General features: G+C 31.6%; 8 protein-coding genes across 8 annotated transcripts; all 8 read left to right on the plus strand.

The window, feature by feature from the left end:
- Positions 1–2,308: 2,308 nt before the first annotated feature.
- Positions 2,309–3,490, plus strand: LOC145844346 (NF-kappa-B inhibitor-like protein 1). Its single transcript, XM_082951739.1, has one exon. The coding sequence runs from the start codon at positions 2,315–2,317 to the stop codon at positions 3,389–3,391; it is 1,077 nt and encodes a 358-aa protein (XP_082807865.1). The 5' UTR covers positions 2,309–2,314; the 3' UTR covers positions 3,392–3,490.
- Positions 3,491–7,467: 3,977 nt separating this feature from the next.
- LOC145845081 (histone H4-like) lies at positions 7,468–8,224 on the plus strand. The gene is made up of 2 exons (XM_082952504.1): positions 7,468–7,494; positions 7,976–8,224. Exons 1-2 carry the CDS (start codon positions 7,468–7,470, stop codon positions 8,222–8,224), a joined length of 276 nt encoding a protein of 91 aa, XP_082808630.1.
- A 182-nt stretch (positions 8,225–8,406) lies between these two features.
- Positions 8,407–8,787, plus strand: LOC145844564 (histone H2A). The gene has a single exon (XM_082951962.1). It carries the CDS (start codon positions 8,407–8,409, stop codon positions 8,785–8,787), a length of 381 nt encoding a protein of 126 aa, XP_082808088.1.
- A 165-nt stretch (positions 8,788–8,952) lies between these two features.
- Positions 8,953–9,312, plus strand: LOC145845082 (histone H2B 1/2-like). Its single transcript, XM_082952505.1, has one exon. It carries the CDS (start codon positions 8,953–8,955, stop codon positions 9,310–9,312), a length of 360 nt encoding a protein of 119 aa, XP_082808631.1.
- Positions 9,313–13,991: 4,679 nt separating this feature from the next.
- Positions 13,992–14,402, plus strand: LOC145845083 (histone H3-like). Its single transcript, XM_082952506.1, has one exon. It carries the CDS (start codon positions 13,992–13,994, stop codon positions 14,400–14,402), a length of 411 nt encoding a protein of 136 aa, XP_082808632.1.
- A 188-nt stretch (positions 14,403–14,590) lies between these two features.
- On the plus strand, positions 14,591–14,902 carry LOC145844546 (histone H4-like). Its single transcript, XM_082951944.1, has one exon. The coding sequence runs from the start codon at positions 14,591–14,593 to the stop codon at positions 14,900–14,902; it is 312 nt and encodes a 103-aa protein (XP_082808070.1).
- Positions 14,903–15,072: 170 nt separating this feature from the next.
- Positions 15,073–15,453, plus strand: LOC145844563 (histone H2A). The gene has a single exon (XM_082951960.1). It carries the CDS (start codon positions 15,073–15,075, stop codon positions 15,451–15,453), a length of 381 nt encoding a protein of 126 aa, XP_082808086.1.
- Positions 15,454–15,618: 165 nt separating this feature from the next.
- Positions 15,619–15,978, plus strand: LOC145845084 (histone H2B 1/2-like). Its single transcript, XM_082952507.1, has one exon. It carries the CDS (start codon positions 15,619–15,621, stop codon positions 15,976–15,978), a length of 360 nt encoding a protein of 119 aa, XP_082808633.1.
- Positions 15,979–17,313: the final 1,335 nt, after the last annotated feature.

Raw genomic sequence — 17,313 nt, forward strand, 5'->3', positions numbered from 1 at the left:
TTTTTTAAAAGATCAGATGTTTTCAAATTGTAAAAAATGTTATTTTGATTTTTTAATAATTTTTAACTTAAAGATAGCAAAAAATTGTTGTAACTAAAATAAATAAACTCTGAAACGCATGGAACAGAAAAGAAACATTTTTAAAACTATCCAACAAAATTTTAAAAACGAGAAATCCAGTTTTGTCCAACTGTATGTAACACTTAATTTAATTATATTTATCAAAATAGTCAATTTCAGCCCCCAATTTTTAGGAGTAAGCATGTATTTTATAATTAGTATATGTTTTAAAGTTTTGAAAGTTACTAAGTTTTTGTCTCTTTTTTTGTTGGATATACAACTTAAAACTCATAGTTTTTGTTAATTTTGTTTTGTAAATTTGCACACATAATATGAAAATATTTTGGTTCCAGTTATGTACATCACTGTATTAGAAAAATTTACATACTACAAGAACAGCAAAAGACAAACCAATAACACAATTTATACTTTTAAAACCTACTTTATTAAAAAAAATTAATATTCAAAAGTTGCTTTTACAAAACTTTTGTTTATAAACTTAACTTCAATATAGAGTCTTCAATAATATTTACATTACTGCTTTTAATATACTGACTAAAAAAGTAATTAAAACTTTGCACTTTTAAATATTCCCACTAAAAGTTTACTGTGAAAATCATTTGGAAAAATTATCAGAGGAACTTTTTTAAACTAATTTTAATTTTTTTTTTTCTTTTAATAGTTGTTTAGGTCATTTCTAAAGTGCTGAAAAACAAATGAATAAGTAGCATTGCATAACAAGTTAAGTTTATTTTGTCATACAAATAGTGTGTGGTATAATAGAAAAAAACAATGATAACTTTATTTTAGAAAATAGAACAAAGTTAATAGACATCTAAATAATTTGTTTAAATTTTTAATTAGATATATGAATAGCAAAAAAATATTAAAGTTTAAATTGTTTTAAATGATTAACCTTAAAAGAACAATAGCATTTCAACTGGTTTTTACAAATAACTAAAAATTAAGACAATTACAGAAAAATAAGTAAAATTTTAAATTAATAAGTATTGCTAACTTAGAAATTAGTTTATTCTAAGTTTAGTACTAATCATGATTATCTACATTTGAAAATCTCCAAATCAATAATTTTTCACTATGTTTTCACACACTATACCATTTTTTTTTAAATTTTAACCTAACTCAGGCTTGTTAAGGCCATAGGGGGGGGGTCCGACTTTTTGTTTTACAAAAAATAATTTTGGCTTTTATATGAAAGCTTTAAATACAAACTTAAAGTAACTAAACTTCAAGCCTGTTTTTATAGAATTCAAAAATATAATTTAGCTTTTGAGATATTTTATATTTTGTAAAAAGTTTCCGATACAAACGTATGGACGCAAATTTTTCGGGGTCAATTTTCTCGGAAATTTAAAAATTCACTAAAAACCTATCTCCTCCTTCATTTTTTGACCTAGAGACTTCAAATTTTCAGGAAATGTTCCTTTTAATATTTTGAAGAATCTGAATGTTGGAATTTTTGAAATTTTGAAAAATAAAAATTTTATCCACAAAAAACTAAAAAAAAGGGTAGTTTTTTGACAATAATTTTTTTTTTACTCAAAATTAAAAAAAATTCTACAACAGATCTCTTTAAAGTTTAATGATACACATTCTGTAAAAATTTGAGAAAGATTACTCAAAAAATGAAGGAGGAGATAGATTTTTAGTGAAATAGTCTTTTTTCGCATTTTTAGTTTTTGCCTTCCATAAGGAACCTATTTAACGCCCTTTCTTTGATCGCTTATATCTCAAAAGTTACTTTGAGTTTTTTTAAGGGGTTAAAAGTGTCTGATAGCTCAGATTAAATTCTACAAAATAAGATCAAGTTGTAAAAAACAAAGTGGACCCCCCCTATGGCCTTAAACTTTTTCAAGTTCTTAACTCAGGCTGGTTTTGATATTATTTGTAAATATCTTTTTTAACTTATAAAACAACTTTTTTTGACAACATTATATTTTTTATTTTAGATGCAAAGTCCTTTGTTATTATTATTATGATATTACAAGGTTTAAAATCTCTATGAGTTTTTATACATCTTATACTACAGACTGCAGTAGTACAACAAAAATAATGTTTTAATTTTTCCTATCATGTTAAAAATAAAGCTGTAGTTTTTGCCATATTTTTGTTTTAAGTTTCAGTTGTCGTTTAAAAGTTAACAACCAATTACAATAAAGAACAGTGGTAATCTTAACCATACTTAAATCTTACTTACCTTTAAACTATTTTCAGATTAAGATATTTTTATAACATGAAGAATTTTGACCAGCAAAAGGTTTTCAGGTTTGTTCAGAGCGGTTTTCTCATCAAATTAAAACACTACCTCAGGAAGCTTGAAAAGAAAAACATCAATTACAACCTTGATTTTCTTACCAAGGGTAAGCGGAAACGAACCTGCATGCACATTGCTTCTTCATTAGGAAACGACGCAATTGTCAGGTGTCTGATCAAACACGGAGCCAGCTCAGACATCAGAGATTACAGAGGCAACCTTCCGGCTCACCTGGCTTCAAAGTACATGCTTGATAACTTCAAACTGTACAAGTGCCACGAGGATCTTTTAAAGCCGCTCATCAAACATTTTCCTGATGGAATTGACGAGAAAAATGACAAAGGCAAGACCCCAGTGGACTATTTGAACAAGGCAAGGGAAAGGTACCATAAGTTTTGCTTGGAAGATGTTTCATCAACAGATTCAGACTCCAGCGAATTTGAAGAAGAATCAGCTGGAACTAAACGCACGTTTGAAGAGATATTGGCAGAAGAGATAGAGATTGAATGCTCAAAGTTTGAAAGCCCGTTCAATGATGGATACTGGGATAATGTCAAAGAAGACGTTGAAACTTTTGACCAGTGGGCGGAGCGCATGTCTCAAGAATACGCAAGGAAACACAAGTTCCACAAACAAGATCATCAAAAGCCATCAAAAAGACAAAAGTTGAATGAACAGCAAACAAAGAAATTAGAAAGAAAAACTGAAATGCAGCTGATTCCAGTGAAGGAGCTCAAACTGCAGCAGCAACACGAAACGTACAAGCAGAAACTAGAAGAAGTGAAGGGAGTGAAGGACAATAAGCTCAAGTACAATGACATACCCTGGCCTTGTTTGGGAAGTCTCAAGGAGATGATCGAGGTCATACTGAAGGGTGTGGAGAAAGGAGCCAATGCAAAGGTGAGGAGAAAATATATTATCAGGCAGATGGCCTTGTGGCACTCGGACAAGTTCCAGCAGAAGTTCAATCATCTGTTGCACGAAAGTGACAGGAAAAATATTTTGGAAACTGTGGATAATATTTTTAAAGAACTAAATAACCTCAAAGACTGTTAATAAACTATACTTATTTGTAGAAAAAATTAAATGTGTTAGGTAATTGTTTTTGGTTTTTGACTTGGTTTCTCTTGAAAGTTTTCTATGCTTACTTTGTAGAACTAATTGCATAAATATTTATGGTTTTTATAAAGTTTGTAGCTTAATAATATTTAAAGAGCTTTAATAAGGTTTTTTATTGTGTTTTTAAATTAGTAAGCTATATGATATCAATATAATCATATAATCAATAAATTTCAACTTTCACAAAAGGATTATTTTTTATGCACATAAAATTTTATGGTTAATGTTGAAATCAAGATAAAAAAGTGTTTTTTAACCCTATTTTCAATTTGCCATATTTTCGTTTTAAAAGATTAAATTATAAAGTATACATTAAATTTTCTGTTAGCATGACAATTTATAAAAGTGACGATTCAAATTTTCATATAAAAATTTAAAAAAACCATATTTAGAATAAAACCATTTTAAATTCTAAAATAAAATCATTGGACGAGGTGTACTTCTCAAGATTATTGTAGTAAAATATTTTTCAAAAAAAGCTAAAGAAAAAATTCATTACTATTGATAGTAGGCACATTTTTGTAAATTTTAAATTTCTTGTAGCTATATATCAAAAAATATTTAAGAAATTTATTATGTATTAGAATTTTAAATAGATAACCTTCTGACTGTAAAAACTGTCAAATAGATTGTTTAATATATATGCAAGAATCATCAGAATTTAAAATGTCAAAATTTAAATTGTCAGAACTTTAATCATGTACCTAGCTTTTATTTAACCATATACTATGCACGACTATCAAAAATTTTCTGAACCATTATTTAGAACTTTTATTATTGAAGGTTTATTTTACAGTTATAAACTATAGTTTATTGTTTGCTGCCTTTGACTAATTTATTATACTACATTTTAAAAGTAAATATTGCTGCAACAAACTTAACAGAGTTTAATTGAGTATATCAATAAAAGCTAGTAGAGTATCCTCATTTGATTATATTTCAATAGTTAAAACATTATTTAAAAACACTTTAGTCTTTAACATGTGGTAACTTTTTCTTTTACAATTTATAATTGCGTAAAAAAATCTGTGATCTTAATTTTTTTTTTTGAAATTAAAGTCTATATATTTTTTTTAATGTAACACTCTTTTTTTGCTAGTTCTATACTACCATTTAACTCTAAGAACTATGTTAAGCCTAAGTTCAAAAAAAAAATTAAATATTTGAAAAACGTTTATGCTTTTTTGGCAGTTCTTAAGTATTTTTTAATAGATTTTTAAGTCTTTAATTGGAAGTTATATGCATTTTGTACTCCTTTTTAGGAAATAAATAGTTTTACAAAATATTTAATGATTATTCTGTTGAGGTTGTGTTTTAAAAACAATAATTTAGGTATTAAACGTGAAAAGAGCAATTTATTAGAATCACATTATAAAAAAAGGATACTAAAAATATTAATCTAAACTGATTTTTATAAAAATAAAAAGTATGAAGTTTCACCATAGTATATCTAAAATTTATTTGAAATATTTAACTAAACATGTAAATATGGAGGAAATTTTTTTTTAAATGTTATGTTTGTTTGTGATATTGAAAAAAGGTATATTTTGAGCTTGTTTATTTGATATCCTAGGGTGGTAAAAAAGATTGACAACTAACTGTTTATGTAAACAATTTATTTTACAAAACAAACTACAATGTAGTTTACTAATTGAATTTATTATTTTTATGAGGGAAAATAGTATTTATCTGACTATATATTGGAATGTTGTTGTGGATTATCAAAACACTATAACATAAAAAAACAAATTTAAATGCTATGTGTTCGATGAGAGAACAACTAAATGATAAATGCACTTGCTACACTTTTTGAATGTTTTATATAACTAATTAAAAGGTTTTTACAGACTTGTAAAACACAGTTGATAAAATTTTTAGTCTTTTATGGTTTCTTAATAGATGTTGATTTTCTAGATGTTTGTATTTTTCTTTCGTATAGTAGAAACTCATTTATTTATATTTTTACTTGTTGGATAGTTGTAGCTAAGGTTTTATCACATTTAAAGAAAAAAATCGTAGGTTTAATAGCTAAGTAAAAAATCACTAAATAAGGTCCTTAGAATTATAAAGCCTTCAAACTAGATTGTATAAAACTTTATTCTTTAGAACAAAACACGTTCTGTTATTAGTCACAAATTATTAGTTGTTTTATTTTGATTGTTTTTATCAATAAAGATAACATTATATTAATGAAAATTAAATTGAATAACAATTATATAACTCTGCAAAAGAATGTAGGTATTTTTAATATGATTTTGTTAAGCTTAATGTAAGGCAGGGTTTCCCAAACTTTTTTCAAAAGGCCCCCTTTAGAGAAGTTAAAAAAACTATAGCCCCCTTCAACAGGATTTCGCAAAACATGACCCTAAAACTGCCTAAGACCTTTTTATGTTTGCTCTTCATCATCAACTCAAGAATATCTAGTGTAAGTTTCAAATTATGGCCTTGTGACTCCCCCTTTTACGTCTTGTGGCCCCTAACTTTTTTCCATAATACCTAGTACAAGTTTTAAAACTACTACTAAAATTGCCTAAGACTTTTTTTTTGCTCTTCATCATCAACTCCAGAACATCTAGTGTAAGTTTAAATTTATGACCTCATGCCCCCCTTTGGCCCCATACTGCTCTCTAAATTTCTGTATTGGCCCAGTTTGGGAAACCCTGATCTCAGGTGAGATATTCTTCTAAAACACAAGTTTTGAGTAAGAAAAACTTAACTCAAGTTTTACTTAAAAAGGCAAGATAACCTAATTATATCTAACAAAATAAACAATTTAAATTTGAAACAAAACTATTTTTTCATCTTATAAGATTTTTAAAACGTTGTTTATATAGCAAAAAATAAACTATTAATACTTATAATCTAAAAGTGATAGTTGTTAAATTTATTCATCAACAAAGTCAAAACATGTTGAACTTTTTAACTCATAAACATCAAATCTCGTTGACAAACAAAAAATGTTCGTTCGAAGCATGAACTAATTTTTAAAGTTCCATGTTTAAACTTGAAGCACATTTCTTCATTGTTTATGTTTCGAACCCAAAATTTATCTTCGTATGAAATCAAAGGGTATAATATTTCGCTGCAGAAAAATTAACATTCAATTTTATTTTTCTAAATAAATTACAAACTGTGTATATATTCTTAGTGACTGCTCAAAGATTACTTAACAAATACTATGAAAATAAATTGTCTAACTCGTAAGATCCACAAACTTAAAGTCACCTTATTTTTTCAATTTGTTTTGCTTTTTTAAAAAGTTTTTGATTAGAAACATTTTCATTTTCGATAATAAACCCAAAGTCAGCAATATCCCAACCGTATCCTCTCGATTTACAAACATCTTTTGCCGTGTTGTAATTATTTAATATGTAGTTTTTATTAAAATGATACTCTTTTGTCATTGGTCCTTTATAAGCAGACATTGTATGACTCCACGTGTAATCTACAGTATTATTCTTTATCATTTAACTTTAAATAATTAAATAACTTAGTGAGTGTCTAACTTTTATTTTTAAAGACGTCTAAAACTTTTGTATATGCTTTAAGTAATTCTAATTGAATCTTTTCAAAATCATAATTTTTAATAGCATTTCGAACTCTACTATTAAATACTAATTATTAAAAAAGATCTAATCATTTTAAGATTTTTTTATTGTTGTTTTAATTAATTTTTTTTGTAGTATTGTTAGTTAGAAAAAAAACATCAAAATATTTAAATATTTTTAGTATATTTTGTTACGACTAAACATTAACAACTATTTATCATTCTAGCATTTGAAAATTAAAAAGCACACAATTAATTTTACTAGTTTGGATGAAACTAATAATTTATAATATTTTCGACACCAACCTTCACACCAGTCCCAGTGAGTGTACACGCCCATGGTTCTCTTAGTGGCGCACCACGGAGCTTCCGTGGACTTTCCCACCAGGAACAGATTGTAGTAGTCCGTGGTGCACGTGTCAGCGTGCTGGTTGTAGAAGATGGAGCTCATTGAAAAGTTGCAGTCATGCCCGGATGCTGTCCTCACTTTCAGGTATCCGATGGCTAGTTGAGAAAGTTTTTGTGTGAAAATATTAAGCATACAAAAACAATTGTTGTTTGTTATTAGTATTATCGTTAAGTTGTTGTTTAGTACGTTTAACTGTAGATTTTTAACTGGCTTCGAAACTTTTCTCATAAAACACCTTTAATTGAGTTGCACAAAAAAAAAACTTGTTCCCTTTTTAAAATGTCAAGATATCTCTATTCAAAAAACATTCTTAAATGTTAATAAATAGTATTATTCACTTACATTGCGGAAGCTGCTCTGAAAACGACAGAAAACTGAATAAGACCTGTATAAGTTGTAAAAATAAAAATAATGATACATAAACAAAAATCACTCGTTAAGTAAAATAGACCATTAAATCAAATATATACTTTAATTTTCGATATTCCAACAAAAACTAACAACAACATTGAACAAAAGATTTCTTTCTTGCATTTCGATTCTTTTTTTTGATGTTTATTAAAAGTTACTTCGCGATAACATCCAAGGCATCACGAAGCCGGCAATCCGCCGTTTGGCTCGCCGAGGCGGAGTTAAGCGAATCTCGGGACTGATTTACGAAGAAACGAGAGGCGTCATGAAAGTTTTCTTGGAAAATGTTATTCGCGATGCAGTAACATACACAGAGCACGCCAAGCGCAAGACCGTCACAGCACTCGACGTCGTGTACGCACTCAAGCGTCAAGGAAGAACCTTGTACGGCTTCGGTGGCTAATCGCTTTTAGCAAACCCGGTCCTTTTTAGGACCACCTAATTCAATATAAAAGTTTTACAACATTTCTGACAAGATTAAGCATTAGCTATGACATATGCAAATTAGTTTTTTGTTCGACGCGGTTAGGTATGAGTTGTATATTGAGCTGTGCAAGCTATCATCACAATCATTCGAACAACAAAATGTCAGGACGTGGTAAAGGATCAAAACTCAAATCTAAGCCGAAGAGCAGGTCTTCCCGTGCAGGACTGCAGTTTCCAGTCGGTCGCGTGCACCGCCTGTTGCGCACCGGCAACTACAGCCAAAGAGTCGGAGCTGGTGCTCCAGTTTATCTGGCTGCCGTTCTCGAGTACTTGAGCGCAGAAGTGCTCGAGCTTGCCGGTAACGCTGCTCGTGACAACAAGAAAAGCAGGATCATTCCTCGCCATTTGCAACTAGCTATTCGCAACGACGAAGAGTTGAACAAACTTCTCGGCGGCGTCACAATTGCTCAAGGTGGTGTTCTTCCAAACATCCAGGCAGTACTATTGCCTAAGAAGACCGCTTCAAAAAAGTCAGCCTAAGTTAGAAAAAAACCAGGTCCTTTTCAGGACCACCAAAAATATTTACAACAAACGAGAGAATTGTGAAGTGAGAGAAACCAGCTATCGTTCGCGTACGGAACTATGCTAATTTGCATAATTTTACAGCATATAAACCGGCGCCGAGACAGAAGTCCACACATCATCATGACAGCAACCAAAGGCGCGAAGAAGTCAGTAGCCAAGACCGCTCCGGTCGACGGCAAGAAGAAGCGAAGGAGGAGGAACAAAGAAAGCTTTGGCATCTATGTGTACAAAGTTTTGAAGCAAGTGCACCCCGACACCGGAATTTCCAGCAAGGCGATGGGAATCATGAACTCTTTTGTCAACGACATCTTCGAGCGCATTGCAGCAGAGGCTTCACGTTTGGCTCATTACAACAAGAGGTCAACTGTTAGCAGCCGCGAAATTCAAACTGCTGTCAGGCTCTTACTCCCCGGCGAGTTGTCAAAGCACGCAGTTTCAGAAGGAACTAAAGCTGTTACCAAATACACCAGCTCAAAATAAACGCTCAACAACCGGTCCTTTTTAGGACCACCATTAGAATAGAACCAGCTGTTCATGCTCACTTAAAGTACAAGAATATAAGCTTAGTACAAATAAGTTCTTATTTGTGTAAATAAAAAATTCAAATACTTAAATAAACACACTATTTTTATTGTTTTAAATGCTTTATAAATTTGTAACTCGTTATGTTGTATAAAAAGCATTGCATTAGTCTAATATGATAAAAACAGTAGTAGTGCTTGTAATCAAATGCTTTGTAAAAGAGGTTTAGCTAACTTGATTATGTTGTCCGTAAGATTTTTCATCTGAATACGTTTTATACAAAAGACTTTCTTTTATTCATTTGTTGAAGTTCTGTTAAAAAGTTCAATAAATAAGTGCTTACAAAAAAGTATCATCTTATTAAACAAAAATTCATATCACTTATAACAAGCAAAGTCTTAGTTTTGACTTTATTTTAAGTTGTTGTTGTTGATTATTAGTAACACAACCGAGCTTTAACTTTTTGAACATGTTCTTCTTATCAATTTAATTGCAATTGAAGACATGTAACACGTTTAAAAAAGTTACGAATACATTACTTATTATTATTACTTACATTACTTATTAATACAATTAACTTATTGTTTAAACAAAACTCATTCTTATTCGTTTTATTTTGTAGACTTGTTTTAAAAACACTCAATAGATATTTGTTGTTAGTTTAATTAAAAAAACAATGATCTGTCACTACATAAAAATTTATGCTTAAATAAGACATTATATTAAATGAGACTTATATTAAACTTTACTTTGCATTGATATTAAAAATACTCAATGGTAGTTATTTAACGGAGGTTTGATTGTCAAAAGTGTATTAGTCTTATTTATCAGAATGCAAATGAAACAATAAAGATCTGTTTAAAAGTTGAACAATCAAATTAATGTAAACAACAGTGGTTGTTTAAAACAAACATACAATTGAAATAATCTTTCTCTTTACAAAGCTCATACTTGTTTTGTTGGACTCATTTTTTTCTGTGGCTATGACAAATTACGAAATGATTCAAAGGCAAAAAAGAACAGCTTGTTACCATTTTTTGTAACTCTTTTTTAAACTATGTTTGAGACAACTTAAAACGACTGTACTTGTTTGTTTTAAGCTATGTACTTTTTGAATCTAAAGATTAGGTGGATCACCAATTAATTACACAAGCTACTAATGACTACTAAACTCAACAACACAAATACACACACTTAATCAACTTTGTGGTGAAAAAGAATCAAAAAACTATTTCCCTCCAAACTATAAACTCATTATTAATTAAATACCTAGCTTGCTACAATTTCTCTACTTTACTTTTTTTTATGCAACTGTTAAGAAGGGAACTCTAGCTAGATAACTGCTCTAATCCTTACTTTATTGCTTACTATTAATGAGTGCTTAGTGAAAAGCTTTAACTAACTTGAGTGTCTTTTTCGTAGACTTTTTCCTTTTAACTTTCTTTTCAAAACAAAACTTATTCTCATTCATGCTTACTTTGTGGAAACTTTTTTAATTCAATATTTCATTTGTTTTTTAGTTTATTTAAAAAAGCTGTGCCTACGTCACTGTAAAAACTAGTTATATTTTTCAATGAAAATAGTACGCTTTAACATAAATAAAAATAAAACTTTGACTTATTAACTGAAAACGTTTTAAACTGTTAATAACAGACAATGTTTAGTGTCCTTAAAAAATACTGTTCAATTACAATTAAATTACAACTGAAACAATTTCAAAACTGATGTAACACTTAAATGTAAACAACATCGATTGTTCAAAAGAAAGAGAACACTATTAACAAGTACACAATTTACACAACAAAATATCTTAATAAAATGATGAAGTTGTATAAATAAATCTTTTATTTTACAAAGCTTACATCTACTTAGTTGATTTAAGCTTTCTGATCTTGTCAAGCATATGAAATAAACCATTTGATTAGCTGAAACATGATACAAAGAAAAGAAGTAAAAAACTTATTTGCTTGTTACTGTTATGTACGCTATACATAAGTAAACTAAAATCACTGTAACTTGTTGCTTTAAGCTGTGTAGTTTTATAAATCTAAAGAAGAAGAAAAAATTGGACAAAGCAAAACCAAAACTTTTTTAACCTTCATTTTTTCACAGCTTATTATGTGATAGTACAAGTTCCATAATAGGCAAACAACAATGTAAAACTTTGAATCAAGCAAATACTTTGTTTTATATGGTCTATAATTGAATAAGATAACAGTTACTTTGTTTCAAGTTTATATGTTATTGCTACAACATCTATGTTCTTAACGACATCCGAGAATAAAATGTAACTTATCCTAAATAACTACATTGACAGTAAGTTAGAGATAACTAGTTACGAATTTTGAAAAGCAAAACATTTAGTCAATGAAATCAATGGTACAGAACATTATGATTAATCTAGGTTGAGTAAACTAGGAAATTACTATTAGCAGTAAAGCAGTTAAAACACATGTTTAACTTGGTAAACACTTGAATCGTAAACTTTAAAAAACAGTACTGTTGTTGTTTCAAAATATGTGTCAAGAAAGTAACAAGTTGTTCTATGTTGTTTCGACTGACTTTAAAACTTTATGAGAAGTGACAAAACAAAGTTTAAAAAAAAAACTTAGTTGCATTATTTTCCAGTTAAAAAGTTTCAAAGATAGATTGAAAGGTTATGAGTGCTGATTGTAAACAAAGCTTTATACAAACACTAAGTTTGTCAATCTTATTTCAAAACTTTTTCATTTCGATTTTCTTACTCGATTTTATTTTGTATATAATGCTGCTTAAAAAATAAACCAACCTCTTTTTTTACGTAAAATTTTTCATTCAAAAGATATCAGCTTTTGTTTAAGTTCAAATTTAGTGCTAGTGTTCATAAGCTTTTTCGACTTATTTACTTCTTTGAATTTAATTAACTTTATTTTGTTTGAAAAATTTACAACCAAATCCATTTGTTCACTTTTATCAGCACACTTTATTCGGTTGAAATCTGCAAAGTTAAAGTTCTTAGTTTGATCAAGGTTTAAGTTTAACGAGCAAAATTGCATCAGTTATTTTTTAAACTGTATAACAGCTTGAATCAGTTGTTTGAAACACTAATTGAATGTTAAACTACTTACCTGTTAAACTAGTTTTTCATATACACTGAAAAATAAAATTTTTGTTTAAATGTAGTTTACAACTTTAAACAAGTATCATCATAGTTACTGTACAGCACGTTTTTGAAAGGTTGTTTGGAAAACATTGTTGTAAGGTAAGTTACTAGTATGTGCAAGAACAAAGTTATCTAGTTGTCTGTTTAATAATAGTTTTGAGTACATTGCTTATGAGTATATTGATTATGAGTAATCATAACTAGTAAAGCTAAACAAAATGAAATCTTTTATTCCTTTGGAATTACTTTTTACACATTAGTTTAAACTGTAATTAACTTGAACATACTTGATAGAAATTACGATTAACAAAACTCCATGAAATCGAAATAATGAAATTTTGTTTAAGTTTGAGGTAAAAAAAACCTTGTGCTTTGTTAAAACTTTATTACTTTAGGTGAGCGGCAAAGGAAAACTCAGTCGGAAGTGTGTTAACATGTTTTGTTTCATTTATGTTTTTCTTAATGTATTTAGAGGTGTGCTGTAAGATACAGGCTGTTATTTCTGGACTTTTCAAACTAATGCTTTTAAAAAAATTACTTTTAGAACAAGTTAGATGTGGTTTCTTTCTTACTGGAACTTTTTCAACATTCGTAATAAGACAACTAAGTTTTTATAAGCATATATGTATTAAACAAACATGCTAATGCTTATATTAAGAAGTAAAAATACCTTGCAAAGCATAACTGCTCAACAGTCAATTCGTCACAGTCAGTTACTCTTGCAAGTATCGTTTTGGTCGCTTTAAAATTCATTCATCATGTCTACCACAGCAGTAGCAGCAGTACCAGCGCCAGCCGCAGCCAGGTCTTCCAAGAGACCAAGCGCCAAGAAGGCAGAGCACCCTACTTACAGGGAAATGATTAGCTCTGCCCTTGGAGCAATGAAGGAACGAAAAGGTACATCCCGCCAGAAGATACAAAAGTATATCGCGGACACCTACAAGCTTGACCTCACAGCTTCCAATTCTCACTTGAAGAGAGCACTTACCAGCGGCGTGACCAAAGGTGCTTTTCTCCAGACTACTGGAAAAGGCGCTTCTGGCTCGTTCAAGCTTGCTCCAATGCCAGCTGCTGGGCCCAAGAAGAGGACAAAGAAAGTAGCTAAAAAGCCAGCAGCAAAGAAGGCCCCAGCTAAAAAACCAAAAAAGAAGTGTGCTCCCAAGAAGGCTGCAAAAAAACCAGCAGCCAAAAAGCGACCTGCTAAAAAGTGCGCTCCTAAGAAGGCAGCATCTAAAAAAGCTGCAAGCAAGAAGAAGAAAGTAACCAAGAAGAAGCCGGCAGCCAAAAAAGCATCCAAGAAGAAGAGCTGCAAAAAATAAGTTGTTCTTTTACCCAAGGTCCTTTTCAGGACCACTCAAACAAAATATAACTCAAAATGCATAAAACAATGCTAAGTTGAAAATATGCAAATTAGACTACACAGCGGAATCGCTCGCGTCCGTGTCTATGCGAACAGTATATAAACTGTCTTGCAACAAACAGTTTTATCATCAAAATGGCTCGTACCAAGCAAACCGCTCGTAAGTCAACCGGAGGCAAGGCTCCAAGGAAACAGCTCGCCACCAAGGCCGCTCGCAAGAGCGCACCCGCTACCGGAGGTGTGAAGAAGCTTCATCGCTACAGGCCCGGCACAGTTGCTCTGAGAGAAATCAGACGCTACCAGAAGTCAACTGAGCTTCTTTTGCGCAAGTTGCCTTTCCAGCGTCTGGTACGCGAAATAGCTCAAGACTTCAAAACTGACTTGAGGTTCCAAAGCAGTGCCGTTATGGCTTTGCAAGAAGCAAGCGAGGCGTACCTCGTTGGTTTGTTCGAAGATACTAACCTTTGCGCGATCCACGCCAAGCGTGTGACAATCATGCCCAAAGACATCCAGCTCGCCAGGAGAATGCGTGGCGAAAGAGCTTAAGCGTTAGCTAAAACCGGTCCTTTTCAGGGCCACCTTAAAACTTTGACAGTGAGAAAAACTTAACCAAACGAAAAAATGTAAGTTAAGAGACTTTTTGGAGTATGCAAATTAGTTAGTAGTAACCGTACGCGTCCGTAACAGCTTGTATATAAACTCGACGCACTGACGAAATAAGTATATTCAACAACATGTCTGGACGCGGCAAAGGAGGTAAAGGCTTGGGAAAGGGAGGCGCTAAGCGCCATCGCAAAGTACTTCGCGATAACATCCAAGGCATCACGAAGCCGGCAATCCGCCGTTTGGCTCGCCGAGGCGGAGTTAAGCGAATCTCGGGACTGATTTACGAAGAAACGAGAGGCGTCATGAAAGTTTTCTTGGAAAATGTTATTCGCGATGCAGTAACATACACAGAGCACGCCAAGCGCAAGACCGTCACAGCACTCGACGTCGTGTACGCACTCAAGCGTCAAGGAAGAACCTTGTACGGCTTCGGTGGCTAATCGCTTTTAGCAAACCCGGTCCTTTTTAGGACCACCTAATTCAATATAAAAGTTTTACAAGATTAAGCATTAGCTATCTGATATGCAAATTAGTTTTTCGTTCGACGCGGTTAGGTATGAGTTGTATATTCAGCTGTGCAAGCTATCATCACAATCATTCGAACAACAAAATGTCAGGACGTGGTAAAGGATCAAAACTCAAATCTAAGCCGAAGAGCAGGTCTTCCCGTGCAGGACTGCAGTTTCCAGTCGGTCGCGTGCACCGCCTGTTGCGCACCGGCAACTACAGCCAAAGAGTCGGAGCTGGTGCTCCAGTTTATCTGGCTGCCGTTCTCGAGTACTTGAGCGCAGAAGTGCTCGAGCTTGCCGGTAACGCTGCTCGTGACAACAAGAAAAGCAGGATCATTCCTCGCCATTTGCAACTAGCTATTCGCAACGACGAAGAGTTGAACAAACTTCTCGGAGGCGTCACAATTGCTCAAGGTGGTGTTCTTCCAAACATCCAGGCAGTACTATTGCCTAAGAAGACCGCTTCAAAAAAGTCAGCCTAAGTTAGAAAAAAACCAGGTCCTTTTCAGGACCACCAAAAATATTTACAACAAACGAGAGAATTGTGAAGTGAGAGAAACCAGCTATCGTTCGCGTACGGAACTATGCTAATTTGCATAATTTTACAGCATATAAACCGGCGCCGAGACAGAAGTCCACACATCATCATGACAGCAACCAAAGGCGCGAAGAAGTCAGTAGCCAAGACCGCTCCGGTCGACGGCAAGAAGAAGCGAAGGAGGAGGAACAAAGAAAGCTTTGGCATCTACGTGTACAAAGTTTTGAAGCAAGTGCACCCCGACACCGGAATTTCCAGCAAGGCGATGGGAATCATGAACTCATTTGTCAACGACATCTTCGAGCGCATTGCAGCAGAGGCTTCACGTTTGGCTCATTACAACAAGAGGTCAACTGTTAGCAGCCGCGAAATTCAAACTGCTGTCAGGCTCTTGCTCCCCGGCGAGTTGTCAAAGCACGCAGTTTCAGAAGGAACTAAAGCTGTTACCAAATACACCAGCTCAAAATAAACGCTAAACAACCGGTCCTTTTTAGGACCACCATTTGAATAGAACCAGCTGTTCATGTTTACTTAAAGTACAAGAATATAAGCTTAGTACAAATAAATTCTTATTTGTGTAAATTAAAAACTCATATACTTAAATAAACACACTATTTTTATTGTTTTAAATGCTTTATAAATTTGTAACTCGTTATGTTGTATAAAAAGCATTGCATTAGTCTAATATGATAAAAACAGTAGTAGTGCTTGTAATCAAATGCTTTGTAAAAGAGGTTTAGCTAACTTGATTATGTTGTCCGTAAGATTTTTCATCTGAATACGTTTTATACAAAAGACTTTCTTTTATTCATTTGTTGAAGTTCTGTTAAAAAGTTCAATAAATAAGTGCTTACAAAAAAGTATCATCTTATTAAACAAAAATTCATATCACTTATAACAAGCAAAGTCTTAGTTTTGATTTTATTTTTAAGTTGTTGTTGTTGATTATTAGTAACACAACCGATCTTTAACTTTTTGAACATGTTCTTCTTATCAATTTAATTGCAATTGAAGACATATAACACGTTTAAAAAAGTTACGAATACATTAGTTATTACAATTACTTACATTACTTATTAATACAATTAACTTATTGTTTAAACAAAACTCATTCTTATTCGTTTTATTTTGTAGACTTGTTTTAAAAACACTCAATAGATATTTGTTGTTAGTTTAATTAAAAAAACAATGATCTGTCACTACATTAAAATTTATGCTTAAATAAGACATTATATTAAATGAGACTTATATTAAACTTTACTTTGCATTGATATTAAAAATACTCGATGGTAGTTATTTAAGGGAGGTTTGATTGTCAAAAGTGTATTAGTCTTATTTATCAGAATGCAAATGAAACAATAAAGATCTGTTTAAAAGTTGAACAATCAAATTAATGTAAACAACAGTGATTGTTTAAAACAAACATACAATTGAAATAATCTTTCTCTTTACAAAGCTCATACTTGTTTTGTTGGACTCATTTTTTTCTGTGGCTATGACAAATTACGAAATGATTCAAAGGTAAAAAAGAACAGCTTGTTACCATTTTTTGTAACTCTTTTTTAAACTATGTTTGAGACAACTTAAAACGACTGTACTTGTTTGTTTTAAGCTATGTACTTTTTGAATCTAAAGATTAGGTGGATCACCAATTAATTACACAAGCTACTAATGACTACTAAACTCAACAACACAAATACACACACTTAATCAACTTTGTGGTGAAAAAGAATCAAAAAACTATTTCCCTCCAAACTATAAACCCATTATTTATTAAATACCTAGCTTGCTACAATTTCTCTAC

Source organism: Thalia democratica, chromosome 9 (genome assembly GCF_965202585.1).
Source record: "Thalia democratica chromosome 9, ktThaDemo2.hap1.1, whole genome shotgun sequence".
Lineage (NCBI taxonomy): Eukaryota > Metazoa > Chordata > Thaliacea > Salpida > Salpidae > Thalia > Thalia democratica.